This window comes from Sinocyclocheilus rhinocerous, unplaced genomic scaffold (genome assembly GCF_001515625.1).
Source record: "Sinocyclocheilus rhinocerous isolate Xijiao unplaced genomic scaffold, SAMN03320098_v1.1 scaffold33, whole genome shotgun sequence".
Taxonomy (NCBI): Eukaryota; Metazoa; Chordata; class Actinopteri; order Cypriniformes; family Cyprinidae; genus Sinocyclocheilus; species Sinocyclocheilus rhinocerous.
The window spans coordinates 51,576-67,047 of record NW_015657591.1 but is presented as its reverse complement, the minus strand read 5'-3'; the positions used below and the strand labels follow the sequence as shown (position 1 = coordinate 67,047).

At 37.2% G+C, this 15,472-nt stretch overlaps 2 protein-coding genes and 2 long non-coding RNA genes across 4 annotated transcripts in view; 2 read left to right on the top strand and 2 right to left on the bottom strand.

Moving 5' to 3' along the window:
* The first annotated feature begins 422 nt into the window (after positions 1 to 422).
* On the top strand, positions 423 to 5,415 carry LOC107721411 (nuclear speckle splicing regulatory protein 1-like). The gene is made up of 7 exons (XM_016529413.1): positions 423 to 507; positions 1,542 to 1,629; positions 1,714 to 1,770; positions 1,851 to 1,979; positions 2,167 to 2,374; positions 2,451 to 2,553; positions 4,411 to 5,415. Exons 1-7 carry the CDS (start codon positions 488 to 490, stop codon positions 5,273 to 5,275), a joined length of 1,470 nt encoding a protein of 489 aa, XP_016384899.1. The 5' UTR covers positions 423 to 487; the 3' UTR covers positions 5,276 to 5,415.
* Positions 5,416 to 6,772: 1,357 nt separating this feature from the next.
* LOC107721397 (uncharacterized) lies at positions 6,773 to 7,458 on the bottom strand. The gene is made up of 3 exons (XR_001637706.1): positions 7,344 to 7,458; positions 7,124 to 7,152; positions 6,773 to 6,918 (listed from the first exon to the last, which is right to left on the bottom strand). It is a non-coding gene; the product is annotated as an uncharacterized LOC107721397 (long non-coding RNA).
* A 955-nt stretch (positions 7,459 to 8,413) lies between these two features.
* LOC107721396 (uncharacterized) lies at positions 8,414 to 9,112 on the bottom strand. Its single transcript, XR_001637705.1, has 3 exons — positions 8,985 to 9,112; positions 8,765 to 8,793; positions 8,414 to 8,559 (listed from the first exon to the last, which is right to left on the bottom strand). It is a non-coding gene; the product is annotated as an uncharacterized LOC107721396 (long non-coding RNA).
* Positions 9,113 to 12,622: 3,510 nt separating this feature from the next.
* The window catches only part of LOC107721400 (nuclear pore complex protein Nup98-Nup96-like), a 20,462-nt gene continuing 17,612 nt past the window's right edge, over positions 12,623 to 15,472 (top strand). The window contains 3 exon segments of the mRNA XM_016529396.1: positions 12,623 to 12,701; positions 12,895 to 13,078; positions 13,157 to 13,338. Coding sequence (XP_016384882.1) covers positions 12,672 to 12,701; positions 12,895 to 13,078; positions 13,157 to 13,338 — 396 coding nt within the window. The 5' untranslated portion in view covers positions 12,623 to 12,671.

Below are 15,472 nucleotides of genomic sequence, written 5' to 3'. Positions count from 1 at the left end.
GACAGCGCCTGTAGTCCCATTTAGCAACTTGTTAGCAACCGTCTTTTTGTTTAAAAAATCACGAGTGGGGAGTAACTGGTGTGTTTTATGTCGTAGAATAAAACGTGAAAGTATCTTGAGCCTGTGTGAACCACGGACCTTATTTTAGGGATTTAACCAAAATCCCATTCAAAAAAACCCATTGACTCTGGGACGACGGAACCGGAAGTGCTAAAATGCTAACTCGCTTCCGGGTTTTTGCCTACAAAGTGACATCATAGTTCGTTTACGGAAAAGAAATATCCTTCAATTCACATAGGGCACTTTCATAATAATGTAAACGTAATCCTTATGACTCATTTATAATCATGCAAAGAGTAATTTATATTTATCTTTTTTTGTAAAATAATTGTGATTAATTGCCTTCCGTTTCTGTTTTGCTGTTTTAACGTTGAATCGATTTTTAAGATATCGAATCTGCTATACGCCAGATATTTATCGAAGCAAGATGGCGACCTCTGGTAAACAGTAAGTGTCTCATGTAAACTTATAGTTAATTTGTCCAATTACACAAGACATAGTTAAAAACTTTATTGTGTATATCGACGGACATTGCACAATGGCTGTGTAAGCATGTTGTAAAACAGTATCTTGATAAGAATGAGCTAATCAATATGGTCCGTGCCAATGAGCTAATACTGCTATCCCCAAAACACATGAGCATATGGTCACGTTACCTACATTATAAATCGTAAATAAACTGTATTTACATGTTGCATTTTTCTAAACCTCTAATTCGCTCTATGTAATATTATTGCTTTTTTTGTTTGCGAACTGTCCTTGTATGAAATTGGCTGTGCATTGCTTGCCTTCCTCTACTGAAAAAAAGAAAGAAAAAGAAATCAGCTACAACCATCTTACGCTGGTTCAGCGGTTTTAGCTGGTTTCAAATAGACGTAGCTGGTATAATCTGGTCTTGGCTTGGCCAATCTGGTGTTCAGCTGCTTTTAGCTGGTTGACCACCAAGCAAAAACCTCTAAAACCAGCTATGACCAGCCAAACAGCATGAGCTGCTTTTAACAGTTTTTTGTTGTTGTTGTTTTCTTCACCAGAGACAATGATTGTTAAAAAAGATGAAAGTGTTCAACTAAGTCTTAATTAACCATCCCACGTAGTAGACAGTTACTAAGCTGTATTCATGCTTTTTTTATGTGCATTTCAGGTATGGGCTCATTTTGCCCTTTGATATTCTTCTAGTCAATAACTAGAAGAATATCAAAGTGTAGTAAAAAAATATATATATAATAAAGCCATTTGTGCTACAAACCAGTGTGTTGATTATGATCCATGATTATAATAAATGAAAAAATGTGAACACAAATAACAGTTTGCAATATCAAGCAGCATGACAGACACTTTTTGGACAGTTAAAAATAATTGCTCTTTAAGTAAATAATAAGCCAAATATGTGTATCATACATACATAAACTAAGTCTTCATTAACCATCCCACATAGTAGATAGTTACTAAGCTGTATTCATGCTTTCTTATGTGTATTTCAGGTATGGGCTCATTTTGCCCCGGAAGAGTGCATCAAAATCTGCCCCTCTCTCCCGCCCCTCTGTGTTTGGAGATGATTCTGATGATGAGGTGACAGCTCCTATGAATCTGCATGTTGCTTTCTCTACACTTAATTAAGCACACTGTAATAAAACACAATCTCTTATATTGTAGACCTCAGTTGGGGAGAGCTTGCAGAAGGAGTCGGTCAAAAAGAAGATGATGAAGCAGGTAAGAATGGAAGACATCCCAAGAACAGTTGCATGATTATGTAATTTATGGTGTTGAAAATATTTTTTTTTCCACTTCAGACCCGTCTTGAGATGCAAAAGGCACTTGAAGAGGACAGCACTGTCTATGAGTATGACAGTGTGTATGATGATATTCAGAAACAGAGACTGGAAAGCAATAAGAAATTGCTAGGTGGCACAGACAAAAAGGTATATTTTAAAATGTTATTGAAAAAATATTAATTCGTCCAACATAGACACATTTTTACTCAATATAAGTCTGAATAGCTGTTAAATTAGAGCATTATGTTTTGCAGTCATTTGTCATGGTAGCACACTGCAATTTCCACTTGGCAACAATTCAAATTCAAAATGAACATATTTGTTGTTCTTTTAGCCCAAGTATATTAACCAGCTGCTCCGTGCAGTCGAAGAGAGGAAGAAGGAACAGGAACGTCGTGATGAGAGAAAGATCCAGAAGGAAAGAGAAGCAGAGGGCGAGATGTTTGCTGATAAAGAGGCCTTTGTCACCACAGCTTATCGCCAAAAACTTAAAGAAAGACAGGAGGAGTTGGAGAAAGAGAAGAGGGAAGCAGAATTAGAAGGTGAGTTCTTGTAGTATAATTCATTGTTGTTATAAGTATTAAAGTGGACATACTTAGTTTTTGTTTTCATTTTTAGCTGCACTGGATGTCAAGAAGCAGAAGGATCTTAGTGGATTTTATAGACATCTTCTCAACCAGACAGTCGGAGAGGAGGCAGTGCCTGATCGTAGTGCTCAAAGGTGAGGCATATGCTGGTAGTGATTTACAGATTGATATCCACCTTATTGTGCAACATGGAAGTAACATTCCTGTGAATGTGTGAGACTTTAGATTCATTATCTGCTGTAGGTCAATAACTAGAAGAATAACAAAGTGTAGTAAAAAATAAAGCCATTTGTGCTACAAACCAGTGTGTTCATGATTATGACAATAAAGGAAAAAATGTGAACACAAATAACGGTTTGCAATATCAAGCAGCATGACAGACACTTTTTGGACAGTTAAAATAATAGCTCTTAAGTAAAAAATAAGCCAGATATGTGTATCATACATAAGTACAAAACAAGCAGGAACTTCAAGTATAAAATGCATAAAAACACAATTAAATGCTCTAGATAAATGTTACAGATAAATGTTCTTTTGGTACAGTTCTGCTCATAAGTTTACACACCCCGTAATAGTTCACCCAAAAATGAAAAGTTACTCACCCCTAGGTGAGAGAAATTTAGCATTACATCACTGGATCACCAATGGATCCTCTGCAGTGAATGGGTGCCTTAAGAGTTTAAACAGCTGATAAAAGAATAGCAATCCAAAAGTAATCCACACAACTCATGGGGTCCGTTTTTGTACCTCGCATTTGAGATGATTTGAAAGATTCCAGATCTTCTGATCATCATAACTGATCTCTGGCTAATTCGGTTCTTCAAACAAATTGGCAGATTTGATTAAAATATCTGGATTAAGTTGTCTAAGATTACTGCGTGTTGTCATGTTCTGAAAAGGGGTCTTCCTGAAAAGGGCAGATGTATCGATACTCCACGATCAGCAATGCAGCGATTGGCTGGCGGCAAGCCAGCAACATAATGGCATCATATAATTGAAAAAGACACCTGACAAAAAACTTGACAAATTTCTGGACCTTTATAAGGAAACAGTACTACATAAATGTTATAACAGATACATGAAATGTGCACTGTTTTTAATTTATTTGTAATTTTTTTTTACGATTCCCAATTATATATTCACAATTTTTTATATTATTCATATTTATATAATTTATATTCACAACATTTGTACAGGCTTTACATTTATTTTACATTATTTTAATGTTGTAATTAGCAATTCAGTTTTATCTTTGAAGCAGATTTGTTATGTGACAGCATTAATTAAAGTTTCTTAAGGGTCAAGATCATGTTATCTGCATCTCCTGTGTTCCATCAAGCCACTCCCATAATAGCTGTCCGCACTCAAATTAATGCACGACTCATATTAAGTGTAGTGTATAGCATGTGTGTAAGACTCCCAATACAATTATAACGTAATTGTTTCATCACTAATAAATATTGCAATAAGTAAAACTGGCTGTGTATATACAGTATTAAAGACTACACAACATTATTATATTATTTTAAAATTATTTTAAAATATTGTCCCTGGACCAGTTATGGCACTCTTGTAATAAGGTAGCAGTGGCTGGGAAAGATTTTAAGTATCAGTTCCGCTTAAAAAGATGCAATCTAATCCTGTTTACATGAAATAAGCCTGCTCCCGTGCAGGTTTAAACTTATGGACCTGTTGCTATGACAGCAACTTCAGGATGAGCTTTGAAGAACCAGCTAACTGAGTTATTGACGTACAAATAACAGACCCCAGTCCCTCAATTAATCAATCAAAATGTTTTTAAATTCAAACCTGGCTAAAATATAACTGCTCTATCCATAATATATTTAAATTCATATAGTATGAGAAAGGAGATACATTGAAACTCAAATTACATCCCTAAGTGAAATTGATATCACATTTTAAAATGCAGAAACTATTTGTAGGTCTTTGTAGCTCTAATAAAATTAATAATCAACTTTAACTTGTTTTAGAGAGGAGAAAGCTACAGGCTCTGCAGCAGCAGAACGGTCACCAACCCCGGAGCCCACAGTGAATCGAAGAGAGAGCGAGGCAGAATCCCACAGCGATGAGGACCAGAGTGATAACAAAGCTGCATTCACTAAGACCACCACAAACAGCAATCACTCAAAACGGCAATACAGACAAAAATCCCCTCTTTCAGATAGTGACGATGAGCGAGAGCATGAGAGGGAAGAGATTAAAGAAAGGAGTCACAACGAAAAAGACAGGGATAGAGCAAAGGATAAAGATAGAGAGAAGACCAAAGACAGAGAAGACAAGCACAGTCACAGAAAGGAGGACAGGGACCGCAGAAGAGAAAGGGAGCGAGACAGGGACAGAAAAGAAGACAGAGGCCGAGACAGGGGGGACAGAGACAAAGATGACAGACATAGTAACAGGGACAGAAGAAACAGCAACCCAAAAGACAGAGAACGAGACAGGAAAGGTGAGCAAGATCGAGACAGAAGAGACGACAGTCCAAAAGACAGAGAAAGACCTCGTAAAGGAGAACGAGAGAGAGACAGACGAGACAACAGCCCAAAGGACAGGGAACGGGACCGCAAAGGAGAGCAAGATCAGAGGGACAGAGAAAGCCAGAAAATGGACAGCAAAAGGAAAACCCAGGATGAGGAAAAAATTAGCGAGAGACAGACGGACAATGATAAAGAAGAAACAGTTATGGAACCTGAGGACAAAAGTGATGCACAACAGAAACATAGTAAATTTGCGAAACGCAGCAGTGACCAGACTGTAAATTCAGCCAGAGAGAGATATCTGGCCCGGCAACTTGCTCGTTTTGCTGCAAAGCCCTACATTGAAAAAGATGACGACTAGCAAATGGATTGACCACTTCATCTCCCTCTTTGAAACCGTATGTATGGGTTTGGTCAAGGCAAATAATTTAAATGCTTTAGTGAGCCTACGTGTTTGTAAATTTGGGGAGAATGGAGCTTTTTCTTTTTTTGTAAATTTCACTTTATTGTCGAGTTAATAAAGAAAAAAAACAAACACAAACAAACTGAATGTTAATTGTGGCAAAGCATCTTGTTTGCTGCAGTGCAGTTGATTTTTTATTTTTTTCTGGATTGTGAGATTTTTTCCATAGTTTTCAATGTCTTAGATTTGAGGGAGGGTTTTAAAAAACAGATGGGAAAGGGCAATTTATTAGCCACTTACCCCTTATTTAAAAGCAATGTGGTGTGCAATGCAATATGCACATCCAAAAGTTCATGATTCTTAAAGTCGCCATGAAACGGAAGTTGCAATAGTCTTTTCTTCTCTACTGTGACGTATATCCGAGTGAAACGGCATCTGAAATTAGAGGGCGGGACTTGATTTTGTCCTTCGGGAATTGATTGGATCGTTGGAAGGTGGGGCGTTGCTAACAAAATGGAGGCAGATCTAAATGCCAGTTTGCAGTTAGTGGTGGGGGATTTCTCTCCACTGGATTCACAGCCGACGCCCAAGCATGAATAAATGTTTTAAGGATGACGACAACGATCAACGGCAGAAAACATGACTAAACGGCGCACGTGCGCGAGAGAGACTGCCTCAATGACGGAGCGCGTCCTCCATCAGGTTAAAGGGGTCATATGATGCTGCTAAAAAGAACATTATTTTGTGTATTTGGTGTAAGTGAGAATAAAGTTACGCCCTCTTTCTTTGCGTGAACATTTTGGGCGCGTTATGCAAATCTTCCCAGATCGTGACGTAGGTATGTGGGGGCGTGTTAGAACGAGCAGTTTTAGGTAGGCGTGGTTAACTCTTAACTTTTCTAAAGAATATCTCTTTGGTTTTGACTTTAGTGTTTGCACTTTACAGATTTTCTTTATGCACCAAGAGCTTGTAACACTTCAAAGAGAAAGGAAAAATTGAAATCTCATCATATGACCCCTTTAAGTCATATTTATGAAAAAAAAAATTAGTTTCCGACATCCTTAGAGTAGGCTAATGTTGTCGTAATATCCTAATATATTTTCTGTGTTTAGGGGTAACGTACTCATGACTGGTGTCAGTGCTATAAAGTGAAGCATCAGCTTTTCCCCCGGTGGTTTATCCCAGCATTTACCCATCACTAGCTCCGCCCTTGCACCATAGCTCGTGACCGGAAGAGATGAGTCGTTTTGAGGGGGAGGGGAGGTTAACGTTTTTGGTTAAAGATTACGAGGGCATATGAATTAAAAAAAAAAAAAGTGCACGGATAAATTAAAACACTACAGTATTCCATAAAAAAAAAAAAAAATTTCCATTTTGATTTCATGGTGACTTTAAAGTGCTAACATGTCAGGAACTTTCCCCCACCCACAGAAACATGATAAAAGAACAATATTTGAATAAAGACCTTTTAATAGGACTTGAGTTACAATAATACACTCAACATACAAACATGAAATTCATAGGACACACAGCAGTTCAAAGAAAACAAGTCTGAATATGAAGATTAAGGATAAAGCGGTCCAAATCTCCTTCATCGGAATCTGTTGGGTAAATGAACAATCACTTTAGGTCATTTGCAGGCCATTTTTCACATAAGCTAAACTTTTTTTTCTTTTTTTCAAATCAGAAAACCGTTCATCACCACTGATCAATCTGACGGTAATTCCAGCTATTATCAGTTTAGGTTTCATCATAATGAACTCGGGCAATATTTAAAATAAGTAACAGCATTTCTGCAGAACTCACCATAAATTTGTGAAGTCCTCGGAAAACACCTAGGAAGACACACACCGTTAAGGAACCGCTCATACAGGTCTTAAAATACTTGGTATACATTTAGTGTGCTCAGAAAACCGATCATCACCACTGAACCATCTGACGGTAATTCCAGCTATTTTCAGTTTAGGTTTCATCACAACACATTATGAAAAGAGACATTATTGAGAAAATGTGACTTGTGTCTTACCAGCAAACAGCCGTATTTTTTTCTCAACACGCACACGTTCTTTACTGCTTCATAACAGAAAGGACTTGCCCGCGTTCGCCTCGTGTTATATGTACTAGTCTTCTTCTTGAGGATCTACGAGTTTAGACGCCACTAGGCGTACTGCCCTCCACAGGTCAAAACGTATAGTTCTTCCCGAACCCTACGCGCGATCCGCTCATTTCTGCCAACTACTGGAAAAACCTACGAACACACAAAACCTAGTTAACTCGCACCTACGCAATACTGTACATCAAATCGTGTGTTGATCATCCACAATAGATTGGGTTGTGGTTGACGTACGTACGCCTCCAATGGTACGATCCTTTAACGCCAACAACAACAACAACACGTGTATAAAGGAACTAGATTGCTTATTTAAACAACCTTTAGCCCTTAACTGTGCATTAACATTCTATATAAAAAATTTCAATTGCTATGGACGTGTTATATTTCACATAGGCCTATATTTCTGTACACGAATTTACGCTGATTTCGTATTAATCTTTACAAATGTCCAAGGGGCGTGTTTATAGGTTTCCAGGTTGGACATTTGGCTTTGAGCTTGTAACACTTCAAAGAGAAAGGAAAAATTGAAATCTCATCATATGACCCCTTTAAGTCATATTTATGAAAAAAAAAATTAGTTTCCGACATCCTTAGAGTAGGCTAATGTTGTCGTAATATCCTAATATATTTTCTGTGTTTAGGGGTAACGTACTCATGACTGGTGTCAGTGCTATAAAGTGAAGCATCAGCTTTTCCCCCGGTGGTTTATCCCAGCATTTACCCATCACTAGCTCCGCCCTTGCACCATAGCTCGTGACCGGAAGAGATGAGTCGTTTTGAGGGGGAGGGGAGGTTAACGTTTTTGGTTAAAGATTACGAGGGCATATGAATTAAAAAAAAAAAAAGTGCACGGATAAATTAAAACACTACAGTATTCCATAAAAAAAAAAAAAATTTCCATTTTGATTTCATGGTGACTTTAAAGTGCTAACATGTCAGGAACTTTCCCCCACCCACAGAAACATGATAAAAGAACAATATTTGAATAAAGACCTTTTAATAGGACTTGAGTTACAATAATACACTCAACATACAAACATGAAATTCATAGGACACACAGCAGTTCAAAGAAAACAAGTCTGAATATGAAGATTAAGGATAAAGCGGTCCAAATCTCCTTCATCGGAATCTGTTGGGTAAATGAACAATCACTTTAGGTCATTTGCAGGCCATTTTTCACATAAGCTAAACTTTTTTTTCTTTTTTTCAAATCAGAAAACCGTTCATCACCACTGATCAATCTGACGGTAATTCCAGCTATTATCAGTTTAGGTTTCATCATAATGAACTCGGGCAATATTTAAAATAAGTAACAGCATTTCTGCAGAACTCACCATAAATTTGTGAAGTCCTCGGAAAACACCTAGGAAGACACACACCGTTAAGGAACCGCTCATACAGGTCTTAAAATACTTGGTATACATTTAGTGTGCTCAGAAAACCGATCATCACCACTGAACCATCTGACGGTAATTCCAGCTATTTTCAGTTTAGGTTTCATCACAACACATTATGAAAAGAGACATTATTGAGAAAATGTGACTTGTGTCTTACCAGCAAACAGCCGTATTTTTTTCTCAACACGCACACGTTCTTTACTGCTTCATAACAGAAAGGACTTGCCCGCGTTCGCCTCGTGTTATATGTACTAGTCTTCTTCTTGAGGATCTACGAGTTTAGACGCCACTAGGCGTACTGCCCTCCACAGGTCAAAACGTATAGTTCTTCCCGAACCCTACGCGCGATCCGCTCATTTCTGCCAACTACTGGAAAAACCTACGAACACACAAAACCTAGTTAACTCGCACCTACGCAATACTGTACATCAAATCGTGTGTTGATCATCCACAATAGATTGGGTTGTGGTTGACGTACGTACGCCTCCAATGGTACGATCCTTTAACGCCAACAACAACAACAACACGTGTATAAAGGAACTAGATTGCTTATTTAAACAACCTTTAGCCCTTAACTGTGCATTAACATTCTATATAAAAAATTTCAATTGCTATGGACGTGTTATATTTCACATAGGCCTATATTTCTGTACACGAATTTACGCTGATTTCGTATTAATCTTTACAAATGTCCAAGGGGCGTGTTTATAGGTTTCCAGGTTGGACATTTGGCTTTATGAACATTAGTAATGATACAGGAGTACGCATACCAGCAACAACATCATCTTTTCCTAAACGAACATTTATATAAAAACATCCGCGACGTGCGTATATTACATGAGGTGCGTTCGACTTGAAGCACCGCTACAGACGGCAGTCAACGAGAGTAGCCGCTGGCAGTCGGGGGCGGAGCTTATCCTTGTGGCAAAATTCTATTTTAACAAACAAAGGTTTCTTAAGAAAATACCTACTTTTATAGATTTCTTATGTGAAGTAGAACATTTAATTAAATCACTAAGAGTAATTAATAACAAAAAATGTATTTCTTTTTTGAAGAGTTATGATGAGATCTTTCATGTACCGTGATTAATACCTGTTTTGGTGTTTATTTTATTTTATTTATTTATTTTTTAAATCCTCTTTTCTTTATTTGTTCTGTTCCTGCCTTTCTTTATGTTCATAAAAAAGCTGTTTTAAATGCATCTTTCTCTTTTAATAGTCATTATCAAATTTTTTTTCTTTTTCTTTTCTTCTCTTCTCTTCCATATGTTCAGATGACATTGGATGTAGTCAGCCGCCGATCGGTTTGCGCGGCGCCGCATGAAGTCGAACGCACCCATGAACACGCGAACTGAAGGAAATAAACACGTGATGCGTGATGACGTCTGAGGTCTAAATATGACGCTGATTGCTATCGGCTAGCTGGCTACGTTGTTTCCCTCCATCAACACGGAGCAGAGACCGAAAGTTAGCAAGTTGATACGGACAACTCCGGATTCACGTTTGTTATACCTAGCCTTTCGAGTGAGGAATTCTTTGCTGGACGTTTGATTAACCAATCTATGCAGAATAAACGGTAAGTCTGATTAAATCTGTTTGTTGGATAAAGTGCGTTTCAAGCCCGATTGCTAGCAAGTTAGCATTTGTAGTGAGCCATGTGAATGTGAAAGTAGAAACTTTGCTTATGGCATTTGTATATCTGTATCGAAAGGTTTTTGAAACATGTTACATTTTGAATCAATTGATAGCAGCTCGTTACAGCGCCACATATTTGTATTTGAAACTTTAATGTAAGCACATGACGGCTACCTTTCTTTTTTTTTTGGCTCCTAGCTGCCTTGGTTAGCACTAGTCCGTGCAAACTGGTTCTCTCAGGTTTAATCCGGCGCAAACCAAAATATATAATGAAATGTAACGTTATTGGTGAGCTTTAGATATTAATCATAAAACCACACACACACAAAAACAAAACAAACAACACATTCCCACAGCCCGTAAGTCAACAGGCACATTACATTTCTGGCGCCTAACAATGCTAATATACGTCAAAACTTGCATGAACAATAACCGACATTACAAGTTATTTAACGATACCTGAAACAAATCTCTTTACCGCACATCATATGTATCTGACACATGATGTTTATGTTTGTGCCGTTTTGAAACTTATTTTAGTGTTCTCACATTTCTCTCTGCTTTACCTTTAGGTTATAGCTGGTGCGCTTAGAATTCTCGTGAAAGCACATTTGTTTCTGGATATTTGAACAAGTATGAAAATGAATTATGCAAATTGAAATATTCTTTTTAAATACGCAGCTGTAGTATCTTGATATGTTCAGTTAGATTTTGTGGCTGTGTACAAGCCACCATTCCTAGTTTATAAAATCAACTTTATTAACCCTGCAAAGCCTGACATATGAAATAATTGTTAGAAGAATAATCAAATAGACTATTTGAATAAATAGACTACTATAGACTACAAATATTTAAAAATCCCCCAAAAAAGTTTGCATATGTTTTTATGTATTATCAGGGCTCTACGCTTACTTTTCTTTTTAGGAGCGCTTGTTAGAACCTTTGAAGCTCCCTCAGCGCAAACACAAATATGCTGATCGGGTCAGTCGCACTGGTGCTCCTAAATATTATTTCATAGTCACACGCAGTAGTTTTCAGTCGCATTTGCGACTGAAATGGTCGCACTGTAGAGCCCTGATTATGTCATATAAAGAAACACCTTAGTTTTGAAAAAATATGTATTTTTGTTTATTTTGAAGCAAAAATATGCATTTTGGTGCATTTGCTATTATTTTACATGGTTAAAACATGGGCAAAACCTATAACGTAATGTAATACAGTGATGACATTTTAACATGGTTTTTCTTAAAAAATGTAAGTGGGAAGATGTGTGGATAATAACGTAAACCTACATTGCTTTAGTCTAGTGTATGTAGGGCTGTAGCTATCGGTTATTTTAGTAATCGAGAAATAGAGCAAAATAAGGCAAAAATAAAAATACAAAAATCAATTTCACATTACTTTAAAAAAGGTATACGGTACAAACTAAAACTAAGGCATTAATCAAAATAATAGTAATAAAAATAATAATAATACCTAAACATTGCATTTATGTCGTGCAACTTAACTTTCAAGTTTCAGCCTAACTAAAGCTCAAGCATGACATAAGCCTTTACTGTCTTCTTGGAAGGTTTTGTGGCTTTTGTGAGAGGCAATGGAGATTTACTGCTGATCACAGAACCGTGCTTCACTGAAAGATACACATGACAATCGCAGCTTCTGTCGAATTGCAATTGCGATTTCGATTTATCGTGCAGCCCTAATATTGACTAACTTACTTTCTGTGGTATTTTTATGCACAATGGCGTTTAGTCTTTCACAAAACACAGCTAACATAGGGACATTATAACTAGCCACCATATTGATTTATGGTTTTAAATATGTCAAGCGCTTTATTTTTTAAAGTCTGGTCCCTGTTTTTATACAGTCTATCGTCTATGGTCTGGTCCAGCGTTTATCGAGTTGTGCGTCAGTATTAATGGTCCGTGGGGAAACACGGTGTCCATGTGTTGATGCAGTAAATGGACTAAACGAAGCCTCGAGGCAAATAATTTGCCTCTGATTTTTTGTATTCAAGGAATCGTTTCAGCCCTAAGTGTATGTTCATCTTGAAATATTACTGACAATATAAAATGTAGCCTATTTTTGCATTTACTTCATAAAACATTAAAGATTTCTTAGCTAAAAGATGTGTACCACGTTTTTAGAATTAGGGGTAAAAGGAGGTGTGACAACCAGCATCAACACCAAACACCAGTGTATCACTGCCATGAAGGAATACGAGAGCAAATCCCTTGAGGTAGGTTGGATTCTCTTGTTGTGATAGTTGTTTTAGTACTTGGCAGCCTGCTGAAATAATTGTCACAAGCACTGTTTGTCAGGTGCTTTGATAAACAGTCTGCAGAGAACAAAATGTGTAACAAATCTGTTGTCTAGAGTTGAGGATTTAAAGCCATGATGAAGTATCTATGCCTTTCTTTCCTTGATTTTAGGAATTAAGGTTTGAGGATTACCAGGCAGGAAGGAAGGGTCCTTCCAACCCCATGGCAGCTGGCACGGGTGGCCTCTTTGGTGCAGCAGCCACAGCTACTCCCAGTACTGGCACTGGACTCTTTGGATCCTCAACTCCAAACACTGGCTTCAGCTTCGGCCAGAACAAGACCTCATTTGGCACAAGTAATTGGTTCTTCCTTAATTTTTAATTTTGATTTTTTTTTTTGTGTTGAAAAAGTGTGCTAAGTCTTTGCACTGCAGGCACCGGGGCCTTTGGTACAACTACAGGAAGTTTGTTTGGCCAGCCACAACAGCAACAGCAACAACAACAGCAACAACAACAACAACAACAACAACAGCAAGGTTCCAGTCTCTTCAAACCATTTGGCTCAGCTACCACCACCCAAAACAACACTTTCTCCTTTGGCAACAGCAGCAGCATGGTGAGTTCCAGCAGTAGTAAATGTCTGCACTGACTTACTAAATATTCTTAACTGATCTTATTAATCTAACATCTGGACCCGTATTCACAAAACATCTTAAGGCTAAAAGAAGCTTATAACTCGCCGATTTTAAAATTAATGTGCGTGTCCATCCTAAATTTATGACTCCTACATTTTTGCTCTAAGAGTATTTCACAAAGTGTTTTAGCGCTAAAACTAGCTCCTAAATCTGTGAAAGGTTAGGAGTAGGGAAGAGGACTTCTAAGTCACTAAGACCATGCCACAAACTATTCCTAAAATGGCTGTTGATGGCAATCTGCCTCTGAACGTAAAATTTTGAAACATTTAATGATAATGACCTTTTAAAAAGTTATCACCTTTGTTTTTGGAGGTTACCCCAATTCCAAAATTTCCTTTGATTATATCCTTGTTTTCATTAACCATTTTGGCAAGAAGTAACAGCTGTTCTTGCGTCCAGTTTTTTTTTTTTTTTTTTACGTTTGCATGTCTTACTATCAGCCATGATTATTCTACTCTGTTAATTAAAAGGCTGTTTATATGCCTATCCGCTAATTGTTTTTAAGAAGCATGCAAGAGGCTGACAAAAAGCTGAACATGTACTTATTTAATTAGTGACACTTATCCTGCATTTTTAAAATCTTTATTTTAATGTGGCCAGGGGCTTAGTTTGTGGGGGGATAGGGGGCATATAACCCCCCCAATAACAAAAACTAGCAAGTACAACCCCCCCAATATTTATACCATGGTTAATGGAAACCTCAAATCAGGCTATTAATTAATTATTTGAATCGCGCCTTCAGAGCTTTTATAAGCACTAACTTTACTTACGAACCAAACGGAGTTCATGAGCGGCGTGCGAATCATTGTATACTCTGCGCGCATTCACCAGCGCGCTTGAGAAGTGTGATAAGATTTGCGCGAGCCATTCCTATCGCGAAGCTGATGGTCAAATATGTGATCTATTTGAGTTATTTAGAGAAACAGCCACTTTAAAATGCTATGGAGAAAGTTGAACCGTAGCTAAAAAAAGGCAAATAAACTAAAAAGACTGATGAAAAGAGAAAACTGTCTTGAACCAGCACTAACATATACTAAACTCATGACCACCTTTACTAGAATTTATCACGTTTTATTGTAGGCTTATTTATTGTGTAAAACTTAATCTAACGTGTAGAATTTATATTAGATAATCTGTTAAGGAAATATATTTTTCCCTATAGATTTTTATTACTGCTGTGGCATGTTGTAGCTATTGGTTCTAAATGTGCAGGTGGTTGTTTCTTAATAACAAATGCTATATTGATTAATAAAAAAAAAAAGTAATTATTGGCCTGGTAATGATTAATAGGCTAGTCTTATTATAACAAACATGGCTGTACCCAGCCTTTGAAAATTAGTGAGGTCCGGGGGGGTGATGGGGGTTGGTGTTAAAGAATTGTGTTAATAACCCCTACAAATACAACTCATTATATACACTTTAAAGGAGACAGACATGTAGATGTTTGTGAAAGATGTTTTCTCCGTTTTGGAGGGATGATTATTTTTAAATCATACCCTATTTATTGCATCAACATTTGTTAATACTTTACTATATTTAAGCAGTGGCGGCTCATGGGTTTTAAAATAGAGGAGGCACACTAATTGTATTGATCTGGGATCCTTGCCTATTATTATTAATAGTATTAGTATTATTGTTATTATTTGCTTAACCACTTTAAAATGGCTTTTTGGTTGCTTTTAGTCAGAAAACGTAAAGAAAATGGCACGCATACAGCAAGATAATATAATTTCACTTACCTGGCCTATCACTTGAAGCAAACATCCATCCCTTCTTAAATGTCTGTGTTAAAAGAGAGCTGCCTATTGTGCCATTTAATTAAGCCAACTGCTGTAGCCTATATCCAACTTAGGCGTGTTCTCCCTTTATTTTTAATTTATTGTTTGAATGACAGCTTGGTAAATCTGTTGGCGATCAAATATTCAATATCGCTACTCATCATAAGTACTTGGAGTTGGTAAATTATCAGCGCAGCGGGAGACGTTCAAACTAATATCACATAATTTACGTCTCTATGATGATTGGTTGATATCAGTAGGGAGGCTAGCCTCCCCT

Bases quoted from the DNA above. Each gene is read 5' to 3' on its own strand.
- LOC107721411 (XM_016529413.1), top strand. From the start codon at position 488: ATGGCGACCTCTGGTAAACA. The intron at 1,980-2,166 runs GTATATTTTAAA...TTGTTCTTTTAG, and splicing joins TAGGTGGCACAGACAAAAAG to CCCAAGTATATTAACCAGCT. The intron at 2,375-2,450 runs GTGAGTTCTTGT...TTTCATTTTTAG, and splicing joins GAGGGAAGCAGAATTAGAAG to CTGCACTGGATGTCAAGAAG.